General features: G+C 46.0%; 9 protein-coding genes across 9 annotated transcripts; 4 read left to right on the plus strand and 5 right to left on the minus strand.

Annotated features, from left to right (window-relative positions):
- Window positions 1-1604: 1604 nt before the first annotated feature.
- PAAG_06804 (hypothetical protein) lies at window positions 1605-2754 on the plus strand (the record flags this gene model as incomplete). Its single annotated transcript, XM_002791212.1, has 4 exons — window positions 1605-1884; window positions 1996-2169; window positions 2284-2468; window positions 2617-2754. 4 exons carry the CDS (start codon window positions 1605-1607, stop codon window positions 2752-2754), a joined length of 777 nt encoding a protein of 258 aa, XP_002791258.1.
- Window positions 2755-2851: 97 nt separating this feature from the next.
- Window positions 2852-3964, minus strand: PAAG_06805 (hypothetical protein; the record flags this gene model as incomplete). Its single annotated transcript, XM_002791213.2, has 1 exon — window positions 2852-3964. The coding sequence occupies one exon, from the start codon at window positions 3962-3964 to the stop codon at window positions 2852-2854; it is 1113 nt and encodes a 370-aa protein (XP_002791259.2).
- A 1924-nt stretch (window positions 3965-5888) lies between these two features.
- On the plus strand, window positions 5889-8007 carry PAAG_06807 (oxysterol-binding protein; the record flags this gene model as incomplete). Its single annotated transcript, XM_015846017.1, has 7 exons — window positions 5889-5928; window positions 6055-6160; window positions 6248-6358; window positions 6462-6737; window positions 6800-7049; window positions 7124-7437; window positions 7512-8007. 7 exons carry the CDS (start codon window positions 5889-5891, stop codon window positions 8005-8007), a joined length of 1593 nt encoding a protein of 530 aa, XP_015700452.1.
- Window positions 8008-9326: 1319 nt separating this feature from the next.
- PAAG_06808 (histone deacetylase phd1) lies at window positions 9327-10790 on the minus strand (the record flags this gene model as incomplete). The annotated part of the gene is made up of 1 exon (XM_002791216.1): window positions 9327-10790. The coding sequence occupies one exon, from the start codon at window positions 10788-10790 to the stop codon at window positions 9327-9329; it is 1464 nt and encodes a 487-aa protein (XP_002791262.1).
- Window positions 10791-11471: 681 nt separating this feature from the next.
- On the plus strand, window positions 11472-12880 carry PAAG_06809 (hypothetical protein; the record flags this gene model as incomplete). The annotated part of the gene is made up of 2 exons (XM_002791217.2): window positions 11472-11523; window positions 11586-12880. 2 exons carry the CDS (start codon window positions 11472-11474, stop codon window positions 12878-12880), a joined length of 1347 nt encoding a protein of 448 aa, XP_002791263.1.
- A 608-nt stretch (window positions 12881-13488) lies between these two features.
- PAAG_06810 (DNA-directed RNA polymerase III subunit RPC6) lies at window positions 13489-14702 on the minus strand (the record flags this gene model as incomplete). Its single annotated transcript, XM_002791218.2, has 2 exons — window positions 13489-14302; window positions 14428-14702. The coding sequence occupies 2 exons, from the start codon at window positions 14700-14702 to the stop codon at window positions 13489-13491; spliced, it is 1089 nt and encodes a 362-aa protein (XP_002791264.1).
- Window positions 14703-15331: 629 nt separating this feature from the next.
- PAAG_06811 (heat shock protein STI1) lies at window positions 15332-17361 on the plus strand (the record flags this gene model as incomplete). The annotated part of the gene is made up of 5 exons (XM_002791219.2): window positions 15332-15396; window positions 15469-15662; window positions 15746-16475; window positions 16542-17136; window positions 17209-17361. The coding sequence occupies 5 exons, from the start codon at window positions 15332-15334 to the stop codon at window positions 17359-17361; spliced, it is 1737 nt and encodes a 578-aa protein (XP_002791265.1).
- A 533-nt stretch (window positions 17362-17894) lies between these two features.
- PAAG_06812 (arylsulfatase) lies at window positions 17895-21459 on the minus strand (the record flags this gene model as incomplete). Its single annotated transcript, XM_015846018.1, has 11 exons — window positions 17895-18115; window positions 18190-18243; window positions 19011-19209; window positions 19258-19460; window positions 19539-19854; window positions 20215-20373; window positions 20441-20528; window positions 20738-20925; window positions 20993-21153; window positions 21248-21299; window positions 21403-21459. The coding sequence occupies 11 exons, from the start codon at window positions 21457-21459 to the stop codon at window positions 17895-17897; spliced, it is 1698 nt and encodes a 565-aa protein (XP_015700453.1).
- A 4129-nt stretch (window positions 21460-25588) lies between these two features.
- On the minus strand, window positions 25589-25906 carry PAAG_12278 (hypothetical protein; the record flags this gene model as incomplete). Its single annotated transcript, XM_015847790.1, has 1 exon — window positions 25589-25906. One exon carries the CDS (start codon window positions 25904-25906, stop codon window positions 25589-25591), a length of 318 nt encoding a protein of 105 aa, XP_015702586.1.
- Between the last annotated feature and the right edge of the window lie 44 nt (window positions 25907-25950).

The raw sequence follows: 25950 nt of genomic DNA on the forward strand, positions 1-25950 counted from the left end.
TGATGGGCCGGAAGTTAGGCGGGTAAGGGACTTGGGGAATGGGGGATGCCTTTTGTGAGTATTAGGGGGGCGCGGGGGGTTGAGGGGGGGGTTAATCCCAATTTACGATTGGTTGATTGACTGATGTTGTTTGTGGTTAAAGGAAAAGAAACTCCTGCAACTCTATCTACTGCTGAGTCATCACAGATTCGAGTGTTACCGTAACTTAATCTACAAGCGAGTTGACCACGAAATTTAAATTAAATACACAAGCATGCGTCACTCGCTACGGCCTCATGACCAGATAAGGTGAATATCGGCCTGCTGGCAACTGCAACACCTCAATATAACATCTGAATATGAATATACAGTGTTATTCAGTCATATTCGTATAGCTGCAGTGAAGGGGAAATGAAACAAAACAGCTACCAGTCAGCTGCTTTATAGAGATGTAATTAGTAACTTAATAGTTAGATTATTCTTCTGCAATACAGTGATAAAATAGTAATATAGAATTGTTTGCACTCATAGACTCATTAGAAGTGTTAAAATATCATCAGACAGGTTATAATTCACAGTTTATTAGTTGACTGCAAAAGAAAAATGAAGACTAACAGTCTAATATTGAGATATTTATCAAAAAATAAATTAAATAAACCTGTCTACATTGCAAACTGTTGCACTTCGGCGGTGAACTGGGAAAATTTGATATGGCCTTTCATATGCCTTTGCATCTTTCAACTTCTGACAGAGTTGACAACACTGTCTTGTCCACTCTGACACACTCATGATCTTTTTGTTGCAACTTTCACAAGTAATAGCCGATGGTCTTTCAACCAACCCCGATTGAAAGAATACTTTGCGGAGCTATAAAGTCATTTATTAAGAAAAACTGGCACCTCTACGAGAAAGCTCCTGGGCAAGGTTTTGGCGATTTCCTTGAACGATACAAAGCGCCAAAGGTCATTTCCAATCATGCGGGCATCGCAATAGATGAAGAACTTATACCCCTTAGATAGAGAAGGGCTAACCTGATCTGCCTCTCCCTTCGTCATAGCTATTGCCGCGTGAAACGACGCGGTTGCGAATTAAGCTACTACGTATTATTACAGCTACAAAGAAAATATTAAGGAATATCATTGTTAAAAATTAAATTAAAGAAATTTTTATAATCTTAAATTCTTGGGCTATATACATTTAGTTTCGTTGAATTATTTAATATATTTTATTTTATTTTATTCTGTTTTTATTTATTTATTTATTTCAAAATAGGCGGGGTAGATGTTCTGGTTGGTGATCACTAAACCATTGAGTTCGGGGTGGGGAAGCTGCTTACATTGTTTAATTTGGATTTCGACTGGTAAAGAGACATAACAATAGCTATAATGGTGTTCACGGCTGAGCTCCTGAGTATAGCTACGTGACAAAATATCTTCTCAATCCAACCATTTCATTCAAAACAGCAACCTGCAACACGAGAATAATAGGGAGGCTGAGGGGTAGTTAGACGTTGGGGAGTGACATGCTTGTTTCAATTAATAATTGAACACGTAGCTCTGCTTATCACCTTCATAATCTATCCTTCGTTCCGCCGTCCACTATCTGATATTTTATTTATGGCCACGATGCCTCACATCAACGCCCCTCATTTCCCTCCAGAAACTTCGGCTGCAACTATTGTACCTGGGGACATGCCTAAACCCTTTGACAAGAAAGCCACAGCTCCAAAATCAGAACCAGAAGCTGAACCGCTGCCCTACTGGCTGGTTAATGTTCCCCGATCCCAGTGGCCGTCCGAATGTCCAGAGTACCTTCGCAACCTGCCTCAAAAGTCAATACAGTGTCTCTCTACGCCGGATACGCAATATCAGCGGCAGAGCTGGGAGCTGGTGAAAACTATAGTTGGTGAGTTTTATTATGTCTGCTAACTATAGATGGAAGGCATTAGGAGATAATACAGAGTGATCGTTAACAAGATAAAATAAAAATAAACATAAACATAAAAATAAAAAACAGGCTCGAATCAGATACATCTCCTGCAGCGTGCGCCCTCTGATCTGAGGAGGTATCTTGAATTCATTGCCAAAGTCAAAGCTATATATGGCTCTGTGTTGAGTTTTGTGGTTCAGAAGCGACTGGGATGGGACGGTGACTTGGAACCAAGGGGCCAAAGACCGTTTGAACATCCTGGTGTGTAGTTTCTACTGCATCCCACCCTTTATTTTCCCGGTTAGATGAGATACATAATATCCTCTCTTGCTTTACTGACTTGGGCATCTAAAATGAGATGCGTCATGTCTATAGATGACTTCAAAATCCTCTACAATGACTGGCCATACGGAGTGGAAGAGGACATCATCCACCTCGTCGTCTGGACCAAGTTTGAGCTTGAGGATGATCCAGCTACAGATGACTTGACTCCGCGTATGAGAAGGGAGATCGATGCGTTTGTCGAAAGAATCTTTCGCTCCAAAATGCCTGCCGAGAAGGTGTGAGAGAACAACGCCATTCCTTTCCCCTGCTTTTGAAAAGAGGACCGGAATCCTTTCCTATTTCCTTCTCCGCGTTCTCCCATTCTTCCAACAAGTGAAATCCGATTGCTTTTGCGTCTGCTAACATGCCAACCCACTTCTGTAGGTCATCTGGTTCAAAAACTGGAAGTCTCTCAAGTCCATCCATGGGATTGAGCACTTCCATGTCATGCTATACCAACCTGACCCTGTGGTTCTTCACGATATCACGCATGGTGATGTCCCCGTTATTGAAGTGCGATGATTGGGCATTAAGAGTTGACTTCAAGGCGTGATGGTCATTACATAGAAGAAGTAGATATGAACACTAGACCTCTCATATTTCCCTCCCATATAGGTTTCTATCCCCCCGTCTCATCAAAACCCAAACCACCCTCCCTTAAGAACACTTTTACACCCCCCCCCAACAACTCTGTAACCGTAACAACCCGATACCCCCTCCTCTTCAACACTGGCAGCACTCTCCGCAGCATCGGCGCCGTCCAGCTCCTCCCATCATGACAGACGATGATGGCACCCGGCCTCACCATGCTCAGTACATGCCAGGCATTGACGCTCCAAAAGGGAATCTGTGGATCGTGCGGATACACACTGCCCAGCACTAGCCTGTAGTCCAGAGTGGCCAGGACGCGGCGCATGCGCGTGGTGAAGAAGCCGGAGCCTGGACGGAAGTATTTTGGTGGTATTAAACGGGTTGATGGTGGGGATGTGGCAGTAGCAGTAGCAGTAGCAGTAACAGTAGCAGTAGCAGTAGCAGTAGCAGTAGCAGTAGCAGCAGCAGTAGCAGTAGCAGTAACAGTAGCAGTAGCAGTAGCAGTAGCAGCAGTAGCAGTAGCAGTAGTAGTAGCAGTAGCAGCAGCAGAGGGAGTAAGATTATTTTCAGAAGAGGTGCATGAACATGCATCGGGGTCATTGGCGTTTGCAGAATCGTAGATACGCCCTATTTTGCGCTCTACGGCCATTATCTGGGCTGTCAGCTCTGCATCAGATAGACGGCATGACGGCTCATCGTGCATGGCATGGTTGGCTAATTCGTTACCAGCGCGCAGGAGATCGAGGAGTGTTTCTCTTTGAGGGTCTGTGTCTGTCTCTGCCTCTGCATCCGCGTCTCCATCCGTGTCTCTGATGTGAGAGCCGATGACGAAGAATGTGGCAGTCGCATCGTTATCTTTGAGGATTTGGAGGATTTCAGAGGTGTAACGGCTGGGCCCATCATCAATTGTTAGGGCTATTAGAGCCCTTTTGGAATTGGTTGTGTTGCTGCATGTGCATGTGGATGGGCATTTGCATGGACAGTAATCGTTGTTGGTGGCTGTGGTTGGGGATGTTGGGACATGCCAGAGGATATCGGGGTAGTGGCGTTGTAAGTAGCGGATTAGCAGCGGGGGGGGTTTGTAGATGAGATACAGGGGAGGAATTGCTAGGAGGGAGAGAGTGAATATCAGGGACGGCATGAACCTAGAATGGAACCGGATAGGATGCTTTTTCTTTTTTTTCCTTTTCTTATTTTCTTTTTTTTTTTTTTTTTTTTTTCTTTTCCTTTTTTTGCCTCTCGGGTTCCTACTCCGTAACTACTCTTCTATAATTCCAGACTGGGATCTCTGTTGTCCGCTTGGATGCATTGAGCTTAGGTGAGAAAAGGGTGGGTATAGGATTTATCATGCTTTTCGCTTAACTACAAAAAGAACGTTGTGAATTCCATTGACCCTTTTGCCAGCATTTAGTCACAATGATATGATCACCACCATGGTTCCACAGTGCAGGTTGAACATGGATTGATGAGTTGTGGTGATAATTACATTCAGACAGATAAGCAAGATCAGCGCTGGAGGGGGAACCTTAAAAAAGAATCGATACAACCTCGCCACAGCCCGCTTGGCTTGCAATAAATAAGTGAAGAGGAGAATCCCCCCCGGTCTCCCATCGAAGCAAACTCGCAAAGCAAAGGGTAAGGAGAGTTACCGGAGCGAGGGGAGAAGAAAAGCCACGGTAATTGATCTCCCCTAAGGTTAGTTATTATAACTGACGGCTTTTCACTAACTACGCTCCGTAGTTAGTTAATTACTCAAGCATGAACGGTTCAAGTGCCTTGAACTAACCAACCGTTGGAGGTTAGCCGACATCAGATTTGCAGATGTGGAGGAGACACGTGACCGGTGTGGTCGCGGGTGCGCCCAGCCAACAGAACAGATGGATCAGGGTTGACGTAGACACAAAGCTTACTTGACCAGCCCCAACTACGCTTTTCGTTTTTTGTCTTTTGTTTTTTTTTCCTTTTTCTCTCTTGTTGTTACTTGACTAAGAAGCGGACTGGTGTTATCTAGCTAATTAGCTGGGAAAACTAGTGACATCAGCAGTATTTCAACCGGGTTATTTATATAATATACGTAGTTATAGTTAACTAGTTAGTTATATACATTCTTCTTAACCCATATGGGCTTGGGCTTCTTCTCAGCTTGGCACAACAGGACGGACTCTTGGTTCTTTAGTTCCTGTTGACCTAACTGCGGGTCTCCGTCATACTTACCCGTGATTCTGCCGTGAGATTTGACCCGAACCCATCCACTCACTCACTCTCGTCTCTCCCCATTTCTTCCTGCTCCCAGTCTCCGCGACCTCGTTCTCTCTCCCTGGTAAAACTTCACACCCATATCAAGTGTGTTCGTTAGCCCGTCCTGTAGCCCCCAGTATCCTCACCTACCCCCCTATCCGGCCTCTCCCTTCTTTGTGTCTTGGAACTTAGACGGTTGTTGAAGCCATTCTCAAAGCCGTCCGTGCCTTTTTAAAAAAAACAAGTGCGCTTTTTTAAATATCCCACACACACTCCCTCGCGGTTTGATGCCATCAATATTTACCCCCAGTCCCCGCCCTTGATTTTCTTTCTTTTATTTGCCAATCCGCCCTCCTAAATAGTGACATCTCTCCGAACCTCTTCACCATCATCTTCAATGCCTTGACCTGTGAGACTTTCACGAGTTCGTTTCTTTTTCTTTCCCTTTGATTTACGTTTTCCACCGCCGCCGCGGATTTCCGACCCCGAATCGCGCTAGGTACATCTGCAAATCCCGTAATTTGGAAGGACGAGGAAAGAAACCGAAGGATTGGGATAAGGAAGAAGGTCGCAATGCTACCAAAGCTTTCACTAGCCCAGCATGTCCATTGCCACAGAAGCAACCGGTCCTCCGTAAATAGTGCGTCAGGAGCCTCCGCCTCTAGATACATTACATGCATTGCCGCCACTTTCTTCTCCATGTCTTCCGCAACCTCCCGTTTCTAGCTCAGAGCTGTGCCTGAAAGAGGCCTTCTAACTGTTTGTGATGCGGCTGTATAGATAGTGTCTCGTCGTTAGATGAATCGAGCAGGTCCTGTTCACCTACCATGGGAGAGGAGACGGTGATAGAGCCGGAACAAGGGAATGGTATATGCTCTCTTTTTCCCCCTCCCTCCCCTTTTATCCCTTCTGCATGAGGTGCAATTTTCATATAAATTCAAGGTTACTGATTCTTTTCACGTTTTGTTTTTATTTTTAACAAAAATTGGACAGTCCTCAGTCATATAATTGCCCAACTACGGCCCGGTGCGGACTTGGGCCGGGTCACTCTACCTACCTTTATACTGGAACCTCGATCGATGCTGGAACGAATCACCAAGTGAGCTTGATGGGTTATATATTTCCGCCTTTGCTTTCAGTGGAGGAATAAGCAAATGCTAATGGAGAAAATTTAAACTATCGACAGTTTCATGGCTCATCCCGAAACCCTTCTTCCGATGCCGACTATTGACGATCCCGTCGAAAGATTCGTTTCTGTGGTTAAATTCTACCTTAGTGGGTGGCATATAAAACCTCCGTACGTATTGAGGAAGATCACATCTACCCCATAAGCGAGCACATGGTAACTAATATGTTTTGTTTGGTTTTTTTTTTGTTTTTGACCGTGGGCGGGATATTAGAGGGGTTAAAAAACCATTGAATCCCATCTTGGGGGAAACGTTTACATGTTATTGGGATTACCCTGACGGCACCCGCAGCTTCTACATCGCTGAACAGACTTCCCACCACCCTCCAAAGTCGAGCTACTTTTTCATGGCCCCTGAACACTTCATACGAATAGACGGTACCTTGAAACCGCGGGGCAAATTTCTAGGAAATTCTGCGGCAAGTTTGATGGAAGGGATAGCAATATTATCTTTCTTGAATAGGGGTGAATACGGGAAGGGTGAAAGATAGTATGTTTGAAACTGTTGATGATTGACAACGGGCGTTCATTTGCTAATTACTTAATCTGCAGTATCGTCACGCAACCAAACATGTACGCTCAAGGTATACTCTGGGGAAAACTGAAGTATGAGCTCAAAGGCCACAGCGAGGTGAAATGTCCCGAGAACAATCTGACTGCAGACATAGAGTTCAAAACCAGGGGTTACTTTTCTGGAACAGACAATTCAATAGGGGGTTTCATAAAAAACGAGAAAACTGGTGAGATACTTTATGAGCTATCGGGTCTCTGGAACGCTGAAATGTTTATAAAGAATGTTGCTGTATGTGCAAGCAACGCCGCCTACTTCCATCCCCTCCCATTTTTATTGTGTTTTTAGTCTGACACAGAATGCAGACTGGCCAGAGGGACCTTCTTTTCAACGCCAGGAATGCGAAACATACGCCACCTCTTGTCAGGCCACTCGAGGAGCAGGATTCACGTGAATCACAGAGGCTTTGGCATAAGACCGTCCAAGGCTTACTTGCTCGGAACCAGGAAGTTGCCACTGAGGAGAAAACCAAGGTCGAAGATATGCAACGGCTAGAGGCATCAAAACGCGTGGAAGATGGTGTTGAGTGGCGGCCTAAGCTTTTCCGGGCAGTTCGAGGTGGGCCAGGTGGATCAGAGGAAGGGGAGGAGGATCTTGATTGGATTCTGAAGGCTCATGTGTAAGGATTTCTTAACTACCCCTATTTCTCGTATTTTTCCTAATTTGTATCTAACCCTTCCTTTCACATCACAGAGATCCCTTTAACCCGGCCTTAGCAACGAAGCAGATCTTATCTGTCGCACCAATTCTCCCTGGCCAAAAGCCATCCCAACAATTCGCAATACCTCCCCACTCAGCACGATCGAGTGGATACACCTCGTCATCATCCGGAAAATCAGCATCAATACCAACAACGGCAGCAACAGCAACCACAAGGCACAATGGCAATTTCATAGACTTTGGCGAGAGTAACGGGAGCAACGGCAACGCGCACTCCGATGAGAACAAAGTTTCAAAGCTGGGGACATCAACAGTGAATTCGTCGGCTTCCATGGATCTCCTGGGTGGAGGTGGTGATGGCCATGATGACCATACTCATCACCACGTTCAATCCTCCGCAAACTCCCACCACATGTTGGATCTGATGACGCCGTTGCAGCCCGCAATAAGCCAAACGCAAAGCCGACCAATGCATAGGCAGGATTCCATCGAGTCGGACAACGATGAATTCGTTGATGCGCGGGATTGAAGGGGGCACCAAATGGAATGAGGACGAACTTTGCGTTACCGTCAAAAACGGGTATGCATGGCAATTACGGAAGTCTGAGCCCCGATTCAGCGCACGCGAAGATTTTATTATTAACTCACCCTACCCGCTCCCTCCTTAAATCATTTTTTGGTTTAACTCACCTAGCTACTTATATCATTATTGTCAGGGTCCCCTCCTGCCTGATTATTCTTTGGATTTTTTTGAACCTCCACCTACCTACTACCTAATTTATATCCTAGGAAGACAGAAGAGAAAGCAGCAAGCAGAGGATATATATTCTAGAACTGGCATCATGGAATTAAGCACATGGAGTCCTTCATCTTTGTTTGATCTTTGATAAGTGCATACGGGCAGGGAAGAAAAGGGAGGGAGTGAGGGAGGCATGATAGCAGTAAAAGGGGGACAAGGAGAACAGCAAGCAAAGTGAAAAAGAACTATTAGCAGATTCTCCCTCATAACCTGCATATCACTTACTCATTGTTATGATGATGATTATTATTTATTATATTGGCATTAGCTTTAGCATCCATCATGAATCATGATAATGATTCTTTTGCTTTGTCTTGTTTTTGCATTACTGTTTCTGCCTCACTCTCGTTCCTCCTTTCAGTCGATTGGTTCAAGACAGAAAGAAAAAAAAAAAAAAGGGAGGGGGGGGATTTCCAATTTCTTATTAGTTAGCAGACCACTTTTCACCAAACCGTGGTTTTCTTTTCTTTTTCATCCCTACACTGATCATATTTTCTACAATTTGCATGGCTTTCCTTACAATTTTATATAGAATATAAGAAGCATTAGTATTACATATCAACCAAGGTTTGAAGGGAACATTATCTGAAATTATTGACGCACCATTGACATATCACATTGAAAATTTGATGTACAGTGGGTTTGATTAGCTGGTCTCTTCCTATCTGTTAGGCAGAGAGAGAGGATGAAGGAAGAAGATAAGGCAAATCAAAAGGGAACCGAAGAAACTTTGAGAGGGAACCCTGACATATTATGTATCTGTTGGAGACTCCATATATGTGGCGCAAAAAAAAAAAAAAAAAAAAAAAAAAAAAAAAAAAGGAAAAAGGAAAAAAGAGAAAGAAAATGGCAAAAAGATCTATTCCAGAAACCGAGGAGGAACTCCGTAACCAGCCATCCATCCATACCATGTATTAATACATGAAACAAAACAAAACCGTAAACCTAAACACGAATCGTGGGGGGAAATAGAAAAAAACAACAATCTAGATATCTCAAAAGAAATCAGGAAATGGGGTAAAAATAAAAAAATAAAAAATTAAGTATCCTCAGGCATACAACTCCCCGCTAATCCCCAAACCCTTCTCCAAACCCTTCCTTTTACTGCATTTCCCCCCACTACTCCCCGCCCCTTCCCTCTCCTCCTGCTCCGCCTCCATCCTTTCCTTCTCCTCCTCAATCTCCTTCTCAACATCTTCCCGTAATCCCATAATATCCGGCGGAATATGGCGCATCTGCACACTCGGCGCGCCCTTGAGATACCGCAGTTGCTCCAGCACCGTCTGCGTAACGATCTCCAGATACGCTTTGGTGTTGCGATTCTCCAGCCTCCGCATGTCCGACAACGGCGGGAAGAGCGTGCAGTCGGGCTTGAAATGGTTGCGGAAGGGGAGACAATCCGGCAGCTTTGGGTTTAGCTGGGACGCGGCGTCGATGCAGATTGCTGTTTCGTAGGCCCAGAGTCGCGAGACGTTGCGCGGTGTGTACCCGCCCCCACCCAAGACGAGGGTTGGTAGGCCGAATGTCTTCGTGTATGCGACGCAGGCGCCATGCGCGCGGATGTTGAGGTTGAAGCAGCCTAGTCTGTCACACCCCAGACTGTCCGCGCCGCATTGCAGGACGATGGCGCCGGGTTGGTAGGTGCGGATGCAGGGGCCGATGATGGATTGGAAGAGGGAGATGTAGTCGCCGTCTTCTATGCCGTCATGCAGTGGTACGTTGAGAGCATGGTGCGCGCCTGGGTTGAGTGGGTTTGGCGGACCCGTGTCATCCAGGCCCCCCGTGCCGGGGAAGAAGTTTGTCTTGTCGTACTTGTGGAAGGAGACGGTGAGGACGCGGTCTGTGGACCAGAACGCCTGCTCGACACCGTCGCCGTGGTGAACGTCTATGTCTATGTACATTACACGCGGGTACAGGCGGAGGAGTTGCAGGATGCCCAGGACGATGTCGTTGATGTAGCAGAAGCCGCTGGCTTCGGATTTCTTGGCGTGGTGGAGGCCGCCGGACCAGTTGATGGCGATTGCGGATTGGTTGTTGCAGAGCTTGCGTGCGGCGTCAAGAGTGCCGCCGGCATAGTGTGAGCAGTAGTCGAAAAGACCGTCGAAGACGGGACAGTCGTCGCCAATGTTGAAGCTGGAGATGCGATCGCTGAGCGCCGTGTCGTCCATGTCTGCTGGGATGACCGATTGGAGGAAATCGAGATATTCTGAGCTGTGGAATTCGGCCATCTCTTCATAGGTGGCCTGGCGCGTCTTGTACAGATCCATGGCATGGTGCATGCCATAGGCCATGACAATTTGTTTGGTCAAGGTCAGTCGCCATGGTTTCATGGGATGCGACGAGCCAAAGTGATGCGGCTCGACTAAAGGGTTTGCATGCCATGACACTGTGTATCCCTTTGGGCGCTTAAAATCTTCATTCTCTATTTCATGCGCAGTCTTGCGGTCCGTTGTTAGGGTCGTTTGGGCCACAGGCGGAGGAGCGTATTCCTGGACAATCGCTGATCTCGCCATACGAAGAGCCAGAAGGCAAGTTTCAAAGAGTGTGAATTAGGGTTGATATTCACGATATTAACATGTTCGGTCCCTCTGATTCCCGGAGACCAAAAACAAAGAGAGTGTCTCGTAGCCCAGATGTCTGATATGCGATATGGCGAGTGTGTTAATGATATGCGCATCTCTCGATGTTTGGATGTAGGCGAATGAATATCCTGGTCACAGGAAGTTGACATCGAATCAAGGTCCAATCACGGGACAGAACTCGGATTATGCGCCACAGCCACCACCTGACTCTAGGCCCAATACGGCTAGTATCCACGCCCCACGGTGGCGATTCAGCCGCCTTATCAATCTCAGTTGGTCCGTGTACACGCGTGACTAACTATTCCATTCCTGTACTAGCGTCTGTTTCTCCCATAGAAATCTTTTGGGGACATACATCGTTCATTCCATCATCTCTAATTACCTGCTCTCTCTCACAACACTCACGTTGATACCCTGACTCACGTAACGACTTTCTTGCCAACGCATATTCAAACAGTGCGCTACAGTCGGATCTCAGTGTACATGAATAGCTGGAAGTTAACGTCCACTTGTCGACCACTGCAATGTTAACGGATGGGACATCGCCCGTGACCCACGTTTGAGTTGGCCCTTCTATGTGTTGATGTATCGGAGAGGGCTAGCTTAGTGAGTATGGCACATACAGAAGACTGTTCAACTGTTCTGGAGCAGTTCGTTCATGATGGTAGGTGCTCTCTTGAAGCTACTAATTCAATGTGATCCAACTAACAGACACATCCGATACAGTTGCGAACTTGCCCGCGGAGATTACCCACCTGATGGAGGAAATTCAAGCTAAGGATAAAATAATGCAAGAATGCCGTATGACGATAAATTCCCGCGACAATAGTCTGCAAAAATTCATCAAACAGAATGGAAGCCACGTTCCCAACCCCAAGGAAGACAGCTACAGCAGGACGATATTACAGAACTTGGACCGCAGCCAGGTGCTACAGGATGACAAGATCCAACTGAGCGAGAAGGCATGCATGTTGCTCGATCGCCAAATCAGAAAGCTAGACATTAAGATTCGAGAGCTTCAAAATGACGGCGTCCTATCAAAAGATCCACCCATCCCATCCCTCTTCCGAAATAAGGACCAATTCCGCGAACCGCAAAAGCCGATCTTGCCAGAACCCGCACCAGCAGAAACATCATATGCCTCACCCCTCAACCCAACGTCTGGGAATTCGGCTCTACAACATAACCTCCCTCAAAGAGTAAACAATAACACAACTGGACGCTCAGCATCCTCGGCAGCGGCCCTTGCCGCCTCGCAAGCCAATGTCCGAAATTCCGCTCCCGCCACCCCAGCCTCCGCAATTCTCCATCTTCAACAGCGTCGCGAGTCCTCCGCAGGTGCCGTGGATAATAAACGTAGACGCCTCAACACATCACTCGGAAACGTCCCAGCTGCTTCCTCCAACCTACGCCAATCATCTCTTGGCCCAGGCACGCCAAAACCAGGTACTCCAGTAGCATCACGTGCGGGAAGCGTAGGGCCCCGCGCCACAACGGCAGCAAAAAAACCACCGCCCAAGAAGGTAGCGCCGCATCAGCAACAGGCGCGGCGCAAGACAGCTACGGTGGGGAAACCCACAAAGCGCTCATCAAGTGGGAATGGCCGTCTGAAGGTTATTACGGCGAATATCGCGGCTGCCGCGGCATCAAGGAAGAAATCTCCATCCTCCACCACCGGCCTTGTAGAAGAGGAAGAGGAAGAGTCTGTCCTTAGCAGCGCTGAGGTGTCGGAATCGGAAAACAATCTGCCGGCGTCGAAACGGAATGCTGGGGCGCGTGGCGCTGGTGCTGGTGCTGGTGCTGGTGAATCTGAGGGGGAGGCTGATGAGGAAGAGGAGGATGAGGGTGGGGAGGATACGAAGACTTATTGTACGTGTCGCAGCGTTAGTCATGGTGATATGGTGGCGTGTGACAATGATGAATGTCCCTATGAGTGGTTTCATTGGAAGTGTGTTGGGTTGACGAGGGAGCCGTTGGGGACTTGGTATTGCGATGAATGTAGGAAGAATTTGGGAAAGTGAGGAGGTGGAAGGGGTTTGATTGTTGTGTACGTCATTATATGGGACATAAGTTATGGATCAAGGGAATACATTAGTAGTAGAATCCTGAGAGAATGGACAAATACTTCTCCTTTCCATGACCTGGATCAGAGTTCGATAGTCTATCTACCTTCTTTTAGGGACTTTCTTGAGGAGAACAAACGAGGATATGAACATTCCACACAACATGAAAAAGAGAAAACTTGGGCAAATACTTCGCAAAAAATCAACTTTGTTCCGTTTCCAATCATATTCCCTTCCCCGGCTGGCTTTTATTCAAGTGGAAACGAAAAATACCCTTCAAACTCCGTCGCTATGCTTAATGTTACACAATATGGTATATCAAAAATAATTTTGTGGTGGGGTAGTGGATGATCGTGTCGGCGCACAGATCTCGCACAATATATGGTTCAGCATATGATCCTCTATACATTGCTTCAATGGGGAATAAATCAAATCTCAAAAAGGTAACATGGAATCAGGGCCAATGTCGTAGTAGTAGTCGTCATCGTTGTTGTCGTTTACAGGTCAAGCGAGAGGCAGAGAGAGGAGTCGAACTCCCAGGGATTTTGACCGCCAGGCCACCACATTCAAAATGCCATCGATTTCTTCAACCACTCGTCAAAGTATTCGCAATTCTTTGCATTGACCGGGCCACCTTCCTGGCACAGCGTGAACACAGGACATCGTCCGCACGGAGCCTCTGTCATGCCATTTCCACCAAGGGTGAGGCTATCCTGATCCGCGTTGTTTTCGCCCGTTTTGTCGCCTGTTTGTAATCCCAGTTCGCGCTGCAGGGATATCTGGTTTGGTTTCTTGACGCTTTTGTATGCAGCTCCGTCACGAAGTGAGATCAGTTTCCCATCAAAGCAAAGCATCTCGAGCAGTTGTGAGATGCTAGATTCACCCATAGTGACGGGGGTAAGGCCCGAGTTGTTGATGGCGTTCGTGATATCAGTCACAGTCGGATATCCGCTGTAGGATGGTAGGTATGGTATATATTGGGGTTCACCCTTGGAACTATCTTGGCGGACTTTCTGTCTCTTGGCCTTACGCTCTGCAGCTGCCTGGTCAAACCAGCTTCTCGAGCTCACCCAGTGTTCAATCCAACCCCCTATACCGCGGATAAAGTCAACATCCAAAACTCCATCAGTAAACCATGCACCACCGGTAACATCTTCGCTTGGCTGCAGGCCGGACAGCATGTACATTTTTCTCTGCGGATATTTGACATTGCGCACGGATTTGATGTAGTTTTTCGTCTCCAGGGATTTCAGGGAGCGGTTGACGATGGTCTGGTGAAGATTGGTGCGCGTTTTGATTGTTCGTGTCCAAACACCGACGCGGCCCGTCGATTCGACCACGCTGTAAATGAGACGTTCTTCCGCATTGAGGTTTTGAAGTCTGTCAAGGGTTAGTTTCCATATCAGACGAATCCCACACAATGGCCCTGTAGCGTTTTAAAGAAAATAAAAATAATAAAAATAAGTAAAATAAATAAAAATAAAAAATCATGTCACCACACTTACTTTTCGGCATCTGCCTGCGCAATGATTTTCCAAGCAAGACGGTCATCATTTCCGTAAAGTATACGCATCAAGCTCTGGTCCACGAGTGACTGAGCGCATTTCATTAACAGGGAAAGGTCATTTTTGGGGATGATACCCAAGTTGAGCAAATCTTGCTGGTAGAACAAGTGATCGGGAGGGAAATCGGAAAGACATCGCGCATAAAGAGCTGAGGCCAGCTCCTTATGGTCTGTCATTTCGATCCCCTTCGCAGAACCAACAGAGGAGGTGGGCATGTTTGAAGACAGGAGTGGGTTCAGGCGGAGGAGCAAGGATCACTGTGAAAGAGTCATAGTCAAGCAGTGATCCTCCATCCGAGTCAAACCTGCAAATGTGCGTCCAAACTATAACATGGAGATGGAAGATGGGACAAGGACAAGATGGTGTTGGTGAAGAGTGCCTGATTGTTGTGTGTTTGTTGTATACATTGAAGTCGCCCGGGCCTTTTTTTTTTTTTTTTTAATTATTGTGGGGGAGTCTTATTTCCTAATCGGGAAGGAGCTGGTGGAAATTTCGAGCTCCCACGCTGCAGTATTGTAATTACAGTATTCTTTCCCATAAGTTGCTGTGTGGTACTTATGTATACATACAAATTGTGGTGGGGCATTAAGTCATCGGTAAGTATCCCCAACTTTACGCTGCGTCAGCACTTGTACCGACTGAGCTCGAAATTTCCAGAAGCTTTTGTTGGACGCGAACAGGTTAAACATTACAACCATTCCCCCGCTCATTTTCCCCCTCCTTATTGTTTTTTTTTTTTTTTTTTTTCAGCAGTCAACAAACTATCTTCTGCCTGCTACTGTCTTGTCTTATTGTATACCAGTTTAGTATTTCTCAGTCGCCGTACTGATTAAACCTAATAATAATGGCTGATGCTCTGAAGGCGGAGGGCAACAAAGCCTTCGCAGCGAAGGACTTCAGTTTGGCAGTGTGAGTGCTTGTTCAAAGAGCTGGTTGTGGTTGATGTTATAATTATACTCCTGTTAACAGTGCTTGAGATAGTGAGAAATTCTCTGAAGCAATAGCAATTGAGCCGGAGAACCATGTTTTATACTCCAATCGCTCTGGCGCCTATGCCTCCCTCAAGAACTTCCAGAAGGCCCTCGAAGATGCGAATAAGACAACGGAGCTTAAACCAGACTGGGTGAAAGGTTGGGGCCGGAAGGGAGCGGCAATGCATGGACTGGGCGATCTGAGTAGGTCTTAAAAAAGAAATCTATTGCCTTTTTACCTATCATGTATTCTCGTGTCCCGTAAAAGGTGACTAACTATTCCCCAGTTGGTGCCAATGATGCCTATGAGGAAGCCCTCAAACTTGACCCCTCTAACGCACAGGCCAAAACCGGACTTGAGGCTGTCAAGCGGGCAATCGACGCGGAAGCCAGGGCGGATGGTCTGGGCGGGGACCCATCTGGTGGCTTGGGAAGCATGTTTAATGACCCACAACTAATCACCAAACTTGCCTCAAACCCGAAGACATCCTCTTTGTTGGCCGATCCGGATTTTATGGCGAAGCTTCAGCGTGTGAAGCAGAATCCAAACAACATCGGAGAGGAGTTGAGAGACCCCAGATTCCTCCAGGTAATGAGTGTGTTGCTTGGGATTGACATGTCTTTTGCCCAACCTCCGGAGGCTGGAGGTTCTGCGAGGGAGCCGGAAGAGGATGTCAAAATGCATGATGCATCACAACCTAAGAAAGAACCAGAGCCAGAGCCAGAGCCAGAGCCAGAGCCAGAGCCCGAAGATGAGGAGGCTATTGAGAAGCGGAAGGCCAAGGAAACTGGTGATAAAGAGAAGCAACTTGGTACAGAAAACTATAAGAAACGGCAATTCGACGCTGCGATCGAGCATTACAACAAGGCCTGGGAGCTGAACAAAGATATCACATATCTCACTAACATTGGAGCTGCCAAATTTGAGAAGGGAGATTATCAGGGGGCTATTGAAGTTTGCGAGAAGGCTATTACCGAAGGTCGAGAAATGTTGGCTGATTTTAAGATCATCGCAAAGTAAGTTGGAAAATTACTGCACTACTATATCATCTGTAGTGATCTTTGCTAACGTAACTGGAATAGGGCCTTCGGAAGAATTGGAACCTCGTATGAGAAGCTGGGAGACCTGTCAAACGCCATCGTCAATTATCAGAAATCGTTGACTGAACACCGTACACCAGATATCTTGACCAAACTTAGAAACGCTGAAAAAGCTAAAATCAAGGCTGAGAAAGATGCTTACATCGACCCAGAAGAAGCAGAAAAGGCAAGGGAGCTTGGTAACCAAAAGTTCAAAGATGCGGACTGGCCGGCTGCTGTGGATGCTTACACTGAGATGACGAAACGGGCGCCTGATGATCCACGTGGATACAGCAACCGTGCAGCAGCGTTGATCAAACTTATGGCTTTCCCAGGAGCTGTTCAAGATTGCGATGAAGCGATTAAGCGAGACCCGAAGTTTATTCGTGCATACCTAAGAAAAGCGCAGGCTCTCTTTGCCATGAAAGAATACAATAAATGCATGGACGTATGTACCGAAGCAGCCGAACATGACGAGACAGGTGCCCATGCACGGGAGATCGACCAACAGCAGCAAAAGGCACTGGAGGCTCAGTTCAGTGCTCGTGCGGGTGAAACCGAAGAGCAAACTGCAGAGAGAATCCAGCGCGATCCTGAGGTATGTTTTATAAAACTGCTGCCAGACCACAAAATATGAAATGTCACTAATCTGTCTTCACAAACTTTATAGATTATGTCCATCCTTCAAGATCCCGTCATGCAGAGTATCCTTCAACAAGCCAAGAGTGACCCAGCCGCTCTACAGGAGCACATGAAGAACCCAGGCGTTCGGGTGAAGATCCAGAAACTGGTGGCTGCGGGTGTTATCCGCGTGGGAAGATAGATATCGCTTATGGATTTCCATCGCTCATGGCTGCTTATTGATCTTATTACGGAAACAAACTGATAAGAGATATTTGACTGCCACTGTTATTCTATTTATTTGGTCATTCATTAACATTTAAATTGGGAGAAGGAAAGTACTCATTCCATTCAGAAGTGCTGCTTAACCTATGTTACCACTGGGATATGAGACAAAGTTAGAAGGTGAGCTGATCCGAGGAATTTCAAGGTTTAACTGCTGTGTTATTCATTTCCTTTCTATATATTGAGCATCGTTGGAGCGTGTTGATTTGAAGTTACGTATCGTTTGATACCATACTACCATTGAAAAGATGAAAAATGATATACTTCATGAATCCAGGAGACCTGCCGTTATTATCATAAACTCTACCTCGTCGTTGAAGCCAGTTGAATCGCCAAAAAAAAAAAAAAGTAAAAGTAAAGGTAAAAGCATTCATTGAATATTGAGATGACCACGAATAGTTTTCTGGGTGAAAGCATCACCGAAGAGCCGGCTTCGATGTATCGTTTTCATCAACTCTCAAAACCCCATACGCGATGCGGCACCGACAACCCAACTTCCTTCACAAATTCATCCCATGCGTGTAGCGATTCTTGCATTTTCCGCATTCTACTCAGGTCCCCTGTTTCTCTGGGATCCAGCTTTCCGTATGGTTTCTGGATCAAAACTGCTTTCCACTGTCCCTTGCGAACCGCCTGGCGCCCAAAAAGCTCCCATCCCGTCACCGTGTTCTCTGCATGGATGAATCACCGTCTGACTCGTTGCTGTTGCTGTTCCGGCGTGTTAAAAATGGAACCCAAGATTTACCCCTTACGGGTACAACTTCCCGTCCCTTGAAGGCAGGGTATGGATGCGTGATCCCTGCCAGATAAGGGATTGTCAGCGTTATTCATAAGCGTTGCAATTGCAAAAACTCAATAGTTGTCCTCGCTTATTGCTGCGGCTGACCGTTCTCTCTGGACCTTGTTCACGTAGTTATAACCGCTGTTTAACGGCAGATATCTCAGCAGGGAAAGGGACTCTTAAGCCCCCTTTAGCCGTGAACCTTTTGTACAACCATGAACGAGCAGTCGCTCAAATGCCAAGTGCGGTCCATACCAGACGTACGAGTTCGCCCGTCCAATATTCTCAAGCGAATTGCTTTAGTATTTACTAATATGTTTGAGGATATCTCCAGCGATAACAGGGATGGCTTCGAGAAGTAATCCCTCCGCCCATTGTTGGAATGAATATTACAAATGTATTATCCAGCCCGCCGGATTCGCGGAGCCGTTCAGGAACACGTCTTATCTGCATATCCATCCGTTGCACCATGCCCGCATATGCCGTCCTCCATCGTTCACAACGAATAGCGCTTCTCGTCATCAGTCAATGTCTCCCATTCACCGGAAAGAGTACGATCTCCAGGAGCAACTACATCATGTGCCACGACATGTTGTGGAATGAGACCTAGTTCATTTAGCCTTTTTATTCTTTCTTGCCATGGAGCCTCTGGGCCGTTGTCCTAACGACCTCGGCAATCCTGGAAGTCCTGATCGGGAGCTTGGAGAGGTAAGTGTGGTGCCGAGAGTGGGAGATATGCGAAGAAGGGTTACTCCTTTTGCTTATCTGTGCTATCGTTCAGATACTCATGAATTTATCTGCGAATGCATCTGTAAAGTAGAAATTGGGGTCAAGCTCCGAGAGGTCGATTTCCTTTTCGCCTTCTACATAGAGAACTGGGGTGGATTCAAAGATGCTTGGTAGTTCGTCTGAATTCTGAAGTTGGGGCTCCCATCCCATTTGGTTTGCAGCCCCCTCTGTCTTGTTATCAGTCTGCGCTCTCAGCTCATAATGATTAATGGTTTTTGGTTGTCATACCGGCAGCAAAGTAACCGATCTCTCAAACCCCCTTTTTGACACATACTGATCCGGGGTAAGACCCAGGTGCCATTTCCCTGACATAACCGTATAATAGCCCGCACTTCGAAGTATTTCAGGAAGAGCAGCGACTCTACCACTCAGATATCCTTTGTAACTCAGCTTTTCCCTTTGGAACTCCTGGAGAGTCTCAATCATGGCGGCAACACCCGCAATATCTAGTTTTAGTAGATTAGGTGAGCCATTGATTCAAAAGGATTTCCTCTTCCGTCACAGAACTTATCCGGCTTACTTACGATTATCCGTCCCACTCAGCAACATGGACCTCGTCGGTGAACTTGCCGATGCCGTATGGAAATCTGTGAACCGTAGTCCATCCCTTGCGAGATGGTCCAGGTTAGGGTATTGATTTCTCTCCCAAAGCTCCACCGTCAGAAAATCCGAGGTCATCAGCGACGATAATGAGGAAATTGGGCCGTTCAGACATTCTCTGAAATATCCTTTGTCTTTCAGACTAATATACTTTGTGTAGCTGCGCAAATTTTTTGGGAGCTCGATCAGCAAGATCCATGGAAGGGTGCAATGCAGAAAACATCGCAAAGGACTCAATGGCTTTTATATAGGAGCTCTCCATCAACAACGCGTCCCGATTTTACCAGAATTTGGAAAACACTTGAAGTACATTGAATCATAGTAAATGAAGGTATAGAGAGAGTGGTTAAATATTAAAGGACAAGAAATTAGTCGTTAATCAATACACTTCTTGGATACATAAGATATCAACGATAATAGAAACATGATGCAAAAATAGTGCAGACTAAAATATCAGGCTGGCAGATACCCAATGAACCTCAAGTAGAAGTGTGTTTCTCCAACCCAACCAGCTCTCAGATGCTTATGGTTCGCTATCACATATTGCAGAATGGACACATTGACGAAGAAAACGTGCGCTGATAATAGGCAAATACTCACCGTCCACCCAATCACATAGAGGGGTCTGTCTTTCTGTCGGAAAATTTGGCTACCGACAATGCCTGTTGCGCTTGCTGCCATGTTGAACACGGCCATTGTAATAGATCTTTCTTCTGCTAAGCGACTATTTACGGCCAACCACGAACCGTTGATGGGGATCTATTCAAGTTGTCGGTTATCAATCAACTTTTAATCAAGAGAGTTATAGGTATATAAAGGCACTTACGATGTGCGGCACAAAAGGCGATGGAGAGGGTAAGCATTGAGAATCGGAGATGGCCGTCTGGGGAATGCACGAGCAGTCTGCATCCAAGCTAGAGAACAGTTAGAATAATTGCTGCATAGCATTTAGCTATGACAACCGCCTCCTGGACAGCAACTTCCAACAAGCTCCCCAGCTGCAGAGAGAGTCTGAAAGAGCAACAAAACCACGTTTATTTGTTTTATCACTTCACAACGGTGAGATAATTAGCAACAAGCCCCGTAGATTTACGAAAGATAAAATGCAGAGATGTTCGCCTACCCAGCATACCCCCAGATGATCATCAAGACCACCTGAATCCATGTTTCAATTGACACCAAAGCATTTGATCGGAGTCTTTCAAATCCGAGAGATGCTACTAGAATTGGAGCATAGGTTCTCAATCCGACGACAGGTGATAATCCGGCGAGCGTCAGCAGTAGGTGAGGATATATCATCCAATTAGTTGCCTATATATAATGGGAAGTTAGTTGCCCACTCGTGTTGCTAGTGCATTAGGTGCCATTATTTACATACCGCTTCTTTTAGTTGTCGCAGTGATAAAGAAGCTCCTCTCCTAGCCTTCGTGGAATCATCTTCAATCACTCTTCGGGCTATAAATGCCGCCTCCCTTTCCGGAAAAATAACGAAATCCAGCCTGCGAGGTCGGGATTTCCGGTGCTTTCGGAAAGAGTACACTGAACGTAATACCGGTGAGGATTGTGTACAATCCCTCTTTTTAAAAGGATATTAGCCCATATGTAAATCAAAATATATTAGGTTGAGCCTTACTACGAAGAGACATTGCCATCTGGCCAGTCCGCAAATCCCTCTCATCCGTAATCTAGACATTAGGTTCCTGAATTAGCACCTCCAAAACTAGGTTAGAGAGGGCGAAGGCAATGTAATGAGATATCTTACAATCCATATGCTGTTAAATTACTCACAGTTCCAGCGCATACGCTTGCGGTAAAAAAATATGGCGAATCCCTTGCTTGCTTCATCGCGTTCATACCACGTTGTCATGGTATATAGACTGGCAGGCATAAAGCCAGCTTCACAGATACTGCTAACCGTCGGTCTTGATGCTCTGCTCTTCAGTATGAGGATGGACGTACCCAAATAGTATCCTGGTAATTATGAACTCCCGCAAACCTTTTTGGAAAACCTGGAAGGTGGACACGAAACCCCTGAAACTATCAATATAAAAATACACAAAAGACAACAGGATAGAGAGCTTACTCACCACCCAAGAATTTGGCCACCTGTTCACATCTGTGGACCCAGGTAGAACAAAATCGTATTACTGGGGATCTGGTAATGATGATGATATTTAGAATGCGTGGCGTTGTAGAATAAGAAATCGTTAGAGTTGGAACTGGGGTATCCAACCTCCACCAATATGGTCCCAAATGACATGAGCAGTTGGCCGGCGTTGAATTTGGTCTTGGCTAATGCCAACAGTTCGGAAAAAATAGAGTGTTAAAGCATTTCCCTCTGCCGATTACATATATAGTTAACAAACCTGGGATGAATAAAAAAAAAGACCAGACACGAGGTTGGATGAGAACTTACGGGAAGGGTTAGGTCACTCACATATTCCCGCGATCAAACTACATCGCCATAAAAGCTAGCATCAGAGTCGGCACAGCCAAGTCAACTCTGCGTGGATAGCAAAAAGGGAAGGCGACAAATGGGAGGACAGCTTAGCACTTTGGTTCGAATGGATACCGAATTCCGGAGTCTTGGAAGGTTGATGACCCTTTCATTAAAGATCAACCAAGAAAGACCATTTCGGCATATGCCTGATTGCATGATGCGATCAAAGTATATGCCCGCAACACATATTATTCTGAATGGGACAAACTCCACGAAAGCTGAGAGGCACAGCTTTGTGATGTAGGAGCCATACGGGAGCAGATAAATATCTGTGCGAAGAATGCTTGACACCCCGCGAAGGTACGCAAAAAGAATGTTGGTTTCCCATCCCTGCAGCTGTGAGTGCTATGCATGCCTCCTCAAAGTCAAAGTATGGGTATGCACAGTGGAAAGATGTGGCTCAAGTGATTTCCCGCCAAGCTATCGACACCCTATGTATGTACCAGCAGATATGCCCATAACATAGCACCTATGACATCTCGCGCATAGTTCTGCAGAAGACTTCCAAAAGCTTCCATGCAGTAGGTCCTAAAGCTAGCATGCCGTGTACGTATAGAGTAGCGTCGCTTTTCCAAATTTGTCTTTCACAACCACATACTTGCGCGTGGGCCAGGTTATACTGTTCTCGAATCATGGTGCGGCGCACCCATCAGCCATCTACGGGTTCCAATCACAAACCGGGGGGATGGCATGATGATTCTCAACGGCAACAGACAGCTTCGCAAGGGGCTTTGTCGAAGTGCAGAAGGTAAGCCAGGGGATGTTCATCCTTATACCTTAGGAGAATTGTAGTGTGCTGGTACGGAGGGAGATTCTCAAGTCACCCACTTATTCTATCTCTCGTCAAGTGAAATCCTTAACATCAATAAATGTCCCATTCACTCTTCCGACGGACATCCTTGCATATGGATGTAGGGATGACTCTTCATTGATATGGGATAAAAGGGTGTATTAAAGAAAGATAACATTCCAACCACTGTGGGGATTACCCCGTTGAAGGATGAGGTTGGACACACATTGGGGTGTACTTCAGACACCATACCTTGCAGGCACCCAACGGGGAATGAGAACCATCGTTTTTTCAGAGAAAAGCGTGAAGGAGAAGCAGAAACATCTTGGAGAAGCTGGAGTTCTCTCCCTCTCTCCCCTTCTCGTTCTTTCTTTGACGAAAAACGAAACATTCTTCCTGATGTCTATTGTATAACTTCTTTCCAATTTTCTCCAGCACCCATAGTTCAGTTGGGGGGAAGAACAACTAGGAGAAGCAGTCAAAGAGGAAATGGTATTATTGTTGATTTGAACCTTCATTAATTGCGCTTTCAATTTCAACTTTGCGTGTTCAGCTTGGTATATGGGTGTTAGGAATCAATTCGTTTGCCAGTCGGACTGTCTGGAAATGAACATGCAGATGGGAGACACCAGATATTTTTGACTTGTGGTCAGTCGAAAGCTTATCGGACAAACCTTTTTAGCGTTCCATGCGGAGTTCTTCGTCTTGATGTCATTTTAACCAGTTTATCAAATTTAATGACATGGTATCCTTTCTTGTCAGTTGTTTACACATATTCCGTAGACGGGAGGATGATAATAGTACTTCTCCGTGAGTAGTTACAGAGTAGGAATCAATCAACCATCGCCAATTCAGCAGAGAGTGAACATATTGAGAATCTGATTGCAGATATTTTTTATATTTGCCGAGTCGATTGTGTGATTCCCCACAGGCTCATCATCCATGTCATCAAGCTGAGATACTTTGGTAGACTATTGAATTCTCTGCGGAACATATGCGGGGTTCCTTATCTTCTTTCCATGGTTTCCGGAAATAATATTTAATTATTCTTCTAAATGAGGTTCAATTTCACCGGTTCCTATGGATAGATAGGACCTTGAATCCTTGGTTCGGCATCGATTTTGTTTATTCCCCTAACATTTTTGGACGTACCATTTCAAACAAAAAACAAAACAAAGGTTGAAAATGTAAACATCCTCTGATCAATGATGACTACCCCTATGAACCAGAGGAAATTGCTGTCACCAGCCACATCGCGAAACGATAAATATTTATGCAAAACTCCAGCCACGAGGCTATTTGCCATCCCGGGTTTTCAGCTTGCCCGCGTAGGCCCTTGTTCTGGACGAACGGGGAGGATTTCGATTGTGTAGCCATTTTTCAGTGGCGAATTTGAGGGTCTTTCAGACAAGCCACTGCACGTCACGATTTTGCAAGGGGCCCGAGAAATTGAATATGACGAATGGCGGCACGCGCCGGCTCGCCTATTTGTTGTGTCCGATCAAGCTGATTTAGTGCAAAATCAAGTGCTTTTTGGCGGGCTAGCCACGGGCAGCTCCCAGCCATGGATTCTCAGCCGAAGGAAGTTAATCCTGTCAACTTTTTCATCGAGTTAACTTTGGTGATCTTGAGTGAGAATAGCCTTTTTTTTTTTTTTTTTTTTTTCTTTTTCTTATTCTTCTTCTTCTTCTTCTTTCTTTCTCAAGGGAAAAAAGAGCTGAAGAAGTGTATTAATAAATGCATCGTTCCAGGTGAGACTCAATCGGGAGACGGCGTGCTGGGAGATGGTTTAAATAGCGATGAAAACCTTTGGTCGCACGATGGGTCTCTAGTTGGTCTCTAGGCGTGCATGCAAGAAACCCAAGAGTTTCTTGGCGATATCATTGGGCGATTTTGAAGATTGAAAATTGGGGTTTATGAGTGTAACGGAGGTTGCAGGGCTAGTTGTTCGTGAGAAACCCGAGTTCCTTAAACAGCCCCCACCGTCAATCAATTTTAATGTTTTCCGAAGACAGGAACACATGCATTTCCAAACGTATTTTTTATCTATCCAGGTAACATTCTATGAAGTTTCTCAAACACAAGGGGGAATGTGGGAGAAGGTTTTATTTTATCCTCGTTTTGTCGCCGCGATCGTGGATAGCCGCGCAAGTATCCATGGAGATTTCGTTCAGTGTGGGTCATCACTGTCTGCTGCTGTCTGTGTGAGGGCGCGCGTTCTTCGGTTATGCAATCGGCGCAGCTCTTCGGACCACTTCCACCAGCTCAACTGCACAGAATATCATGCCACTGATGCTAGGGCAGAAGAGGGGATCAGAAGCTAAATGTAATATTGAGCAAAGCGGATAGTGGCCAAGGTGTTCCGTTTTTCATCTCATCAGCCACAGACTCAGATATATGTGGTTTTGTGGGTAGTTAAATCCTAGCAGTTCTCCATTAACTAGTTGCATGGTAACTGGTTAATTAGTGACTTTCTGTTAGCTACCGAGATCTTGGTTTGGTTGGTATTTGAGTCAAGTTCTATCTGATGCTGGTGTAGATTGCTGGTAATTTCATCACAATGATGATAGTATCACAGCGCGATCAGCACGAGGGAATGAAGAACAGCGAGGTTGGGTTGGCCTTGTGTCAGGAGTGTATTTGCATCATCCATGGATAATCAGACCGTATAAACTCCATGTATTTCAATGAATCCTTGTCATTCCGCGCAAAATCCGGTTTGCAGGGACGCTTCTTGCGGGATCTGGGCCCCATCCCAGTAAAAGCTCAGGCGTATTGGTACCGTACTGGGTTGCCCGCTGTCGAAATAAACTCCCAACCCATCGCAAACTCAATTCTGCTTCTGTTTCCTCCCTTTCTTCTCTTCGCTTCCGTGTCTTCTCGTGTTTTCCTGCAGGACCACACTGCGGCTGTATGTGTCCTGAGGCGACTGCGACGAGGAATTGACGGCGGGAGAAAGAAGCTGAGAAGGAAGCGGCAAAAACTAATACCTGCTGTCTCATTGTTGTTGACCGCGAGTCCCTTTTTTTAACCTTTCATCGTCCGC

The sequence above is a fragment of the Paracoccidioides lutzii genome, assembly GCF_000150705.2.
Source record: "Paracoccidioides lutzii Pb01 unplaced genomic scaffold supercont2.20, whole genome shotgun sequence".
Classification (NCBI taxonomy): Eukaryota; Fungi; Ascomycota; class Eurotiomycetes; order Onygenales; family Ajellomycetaceae; genus Paracoccidioides; species Paracoccidioides lutzii.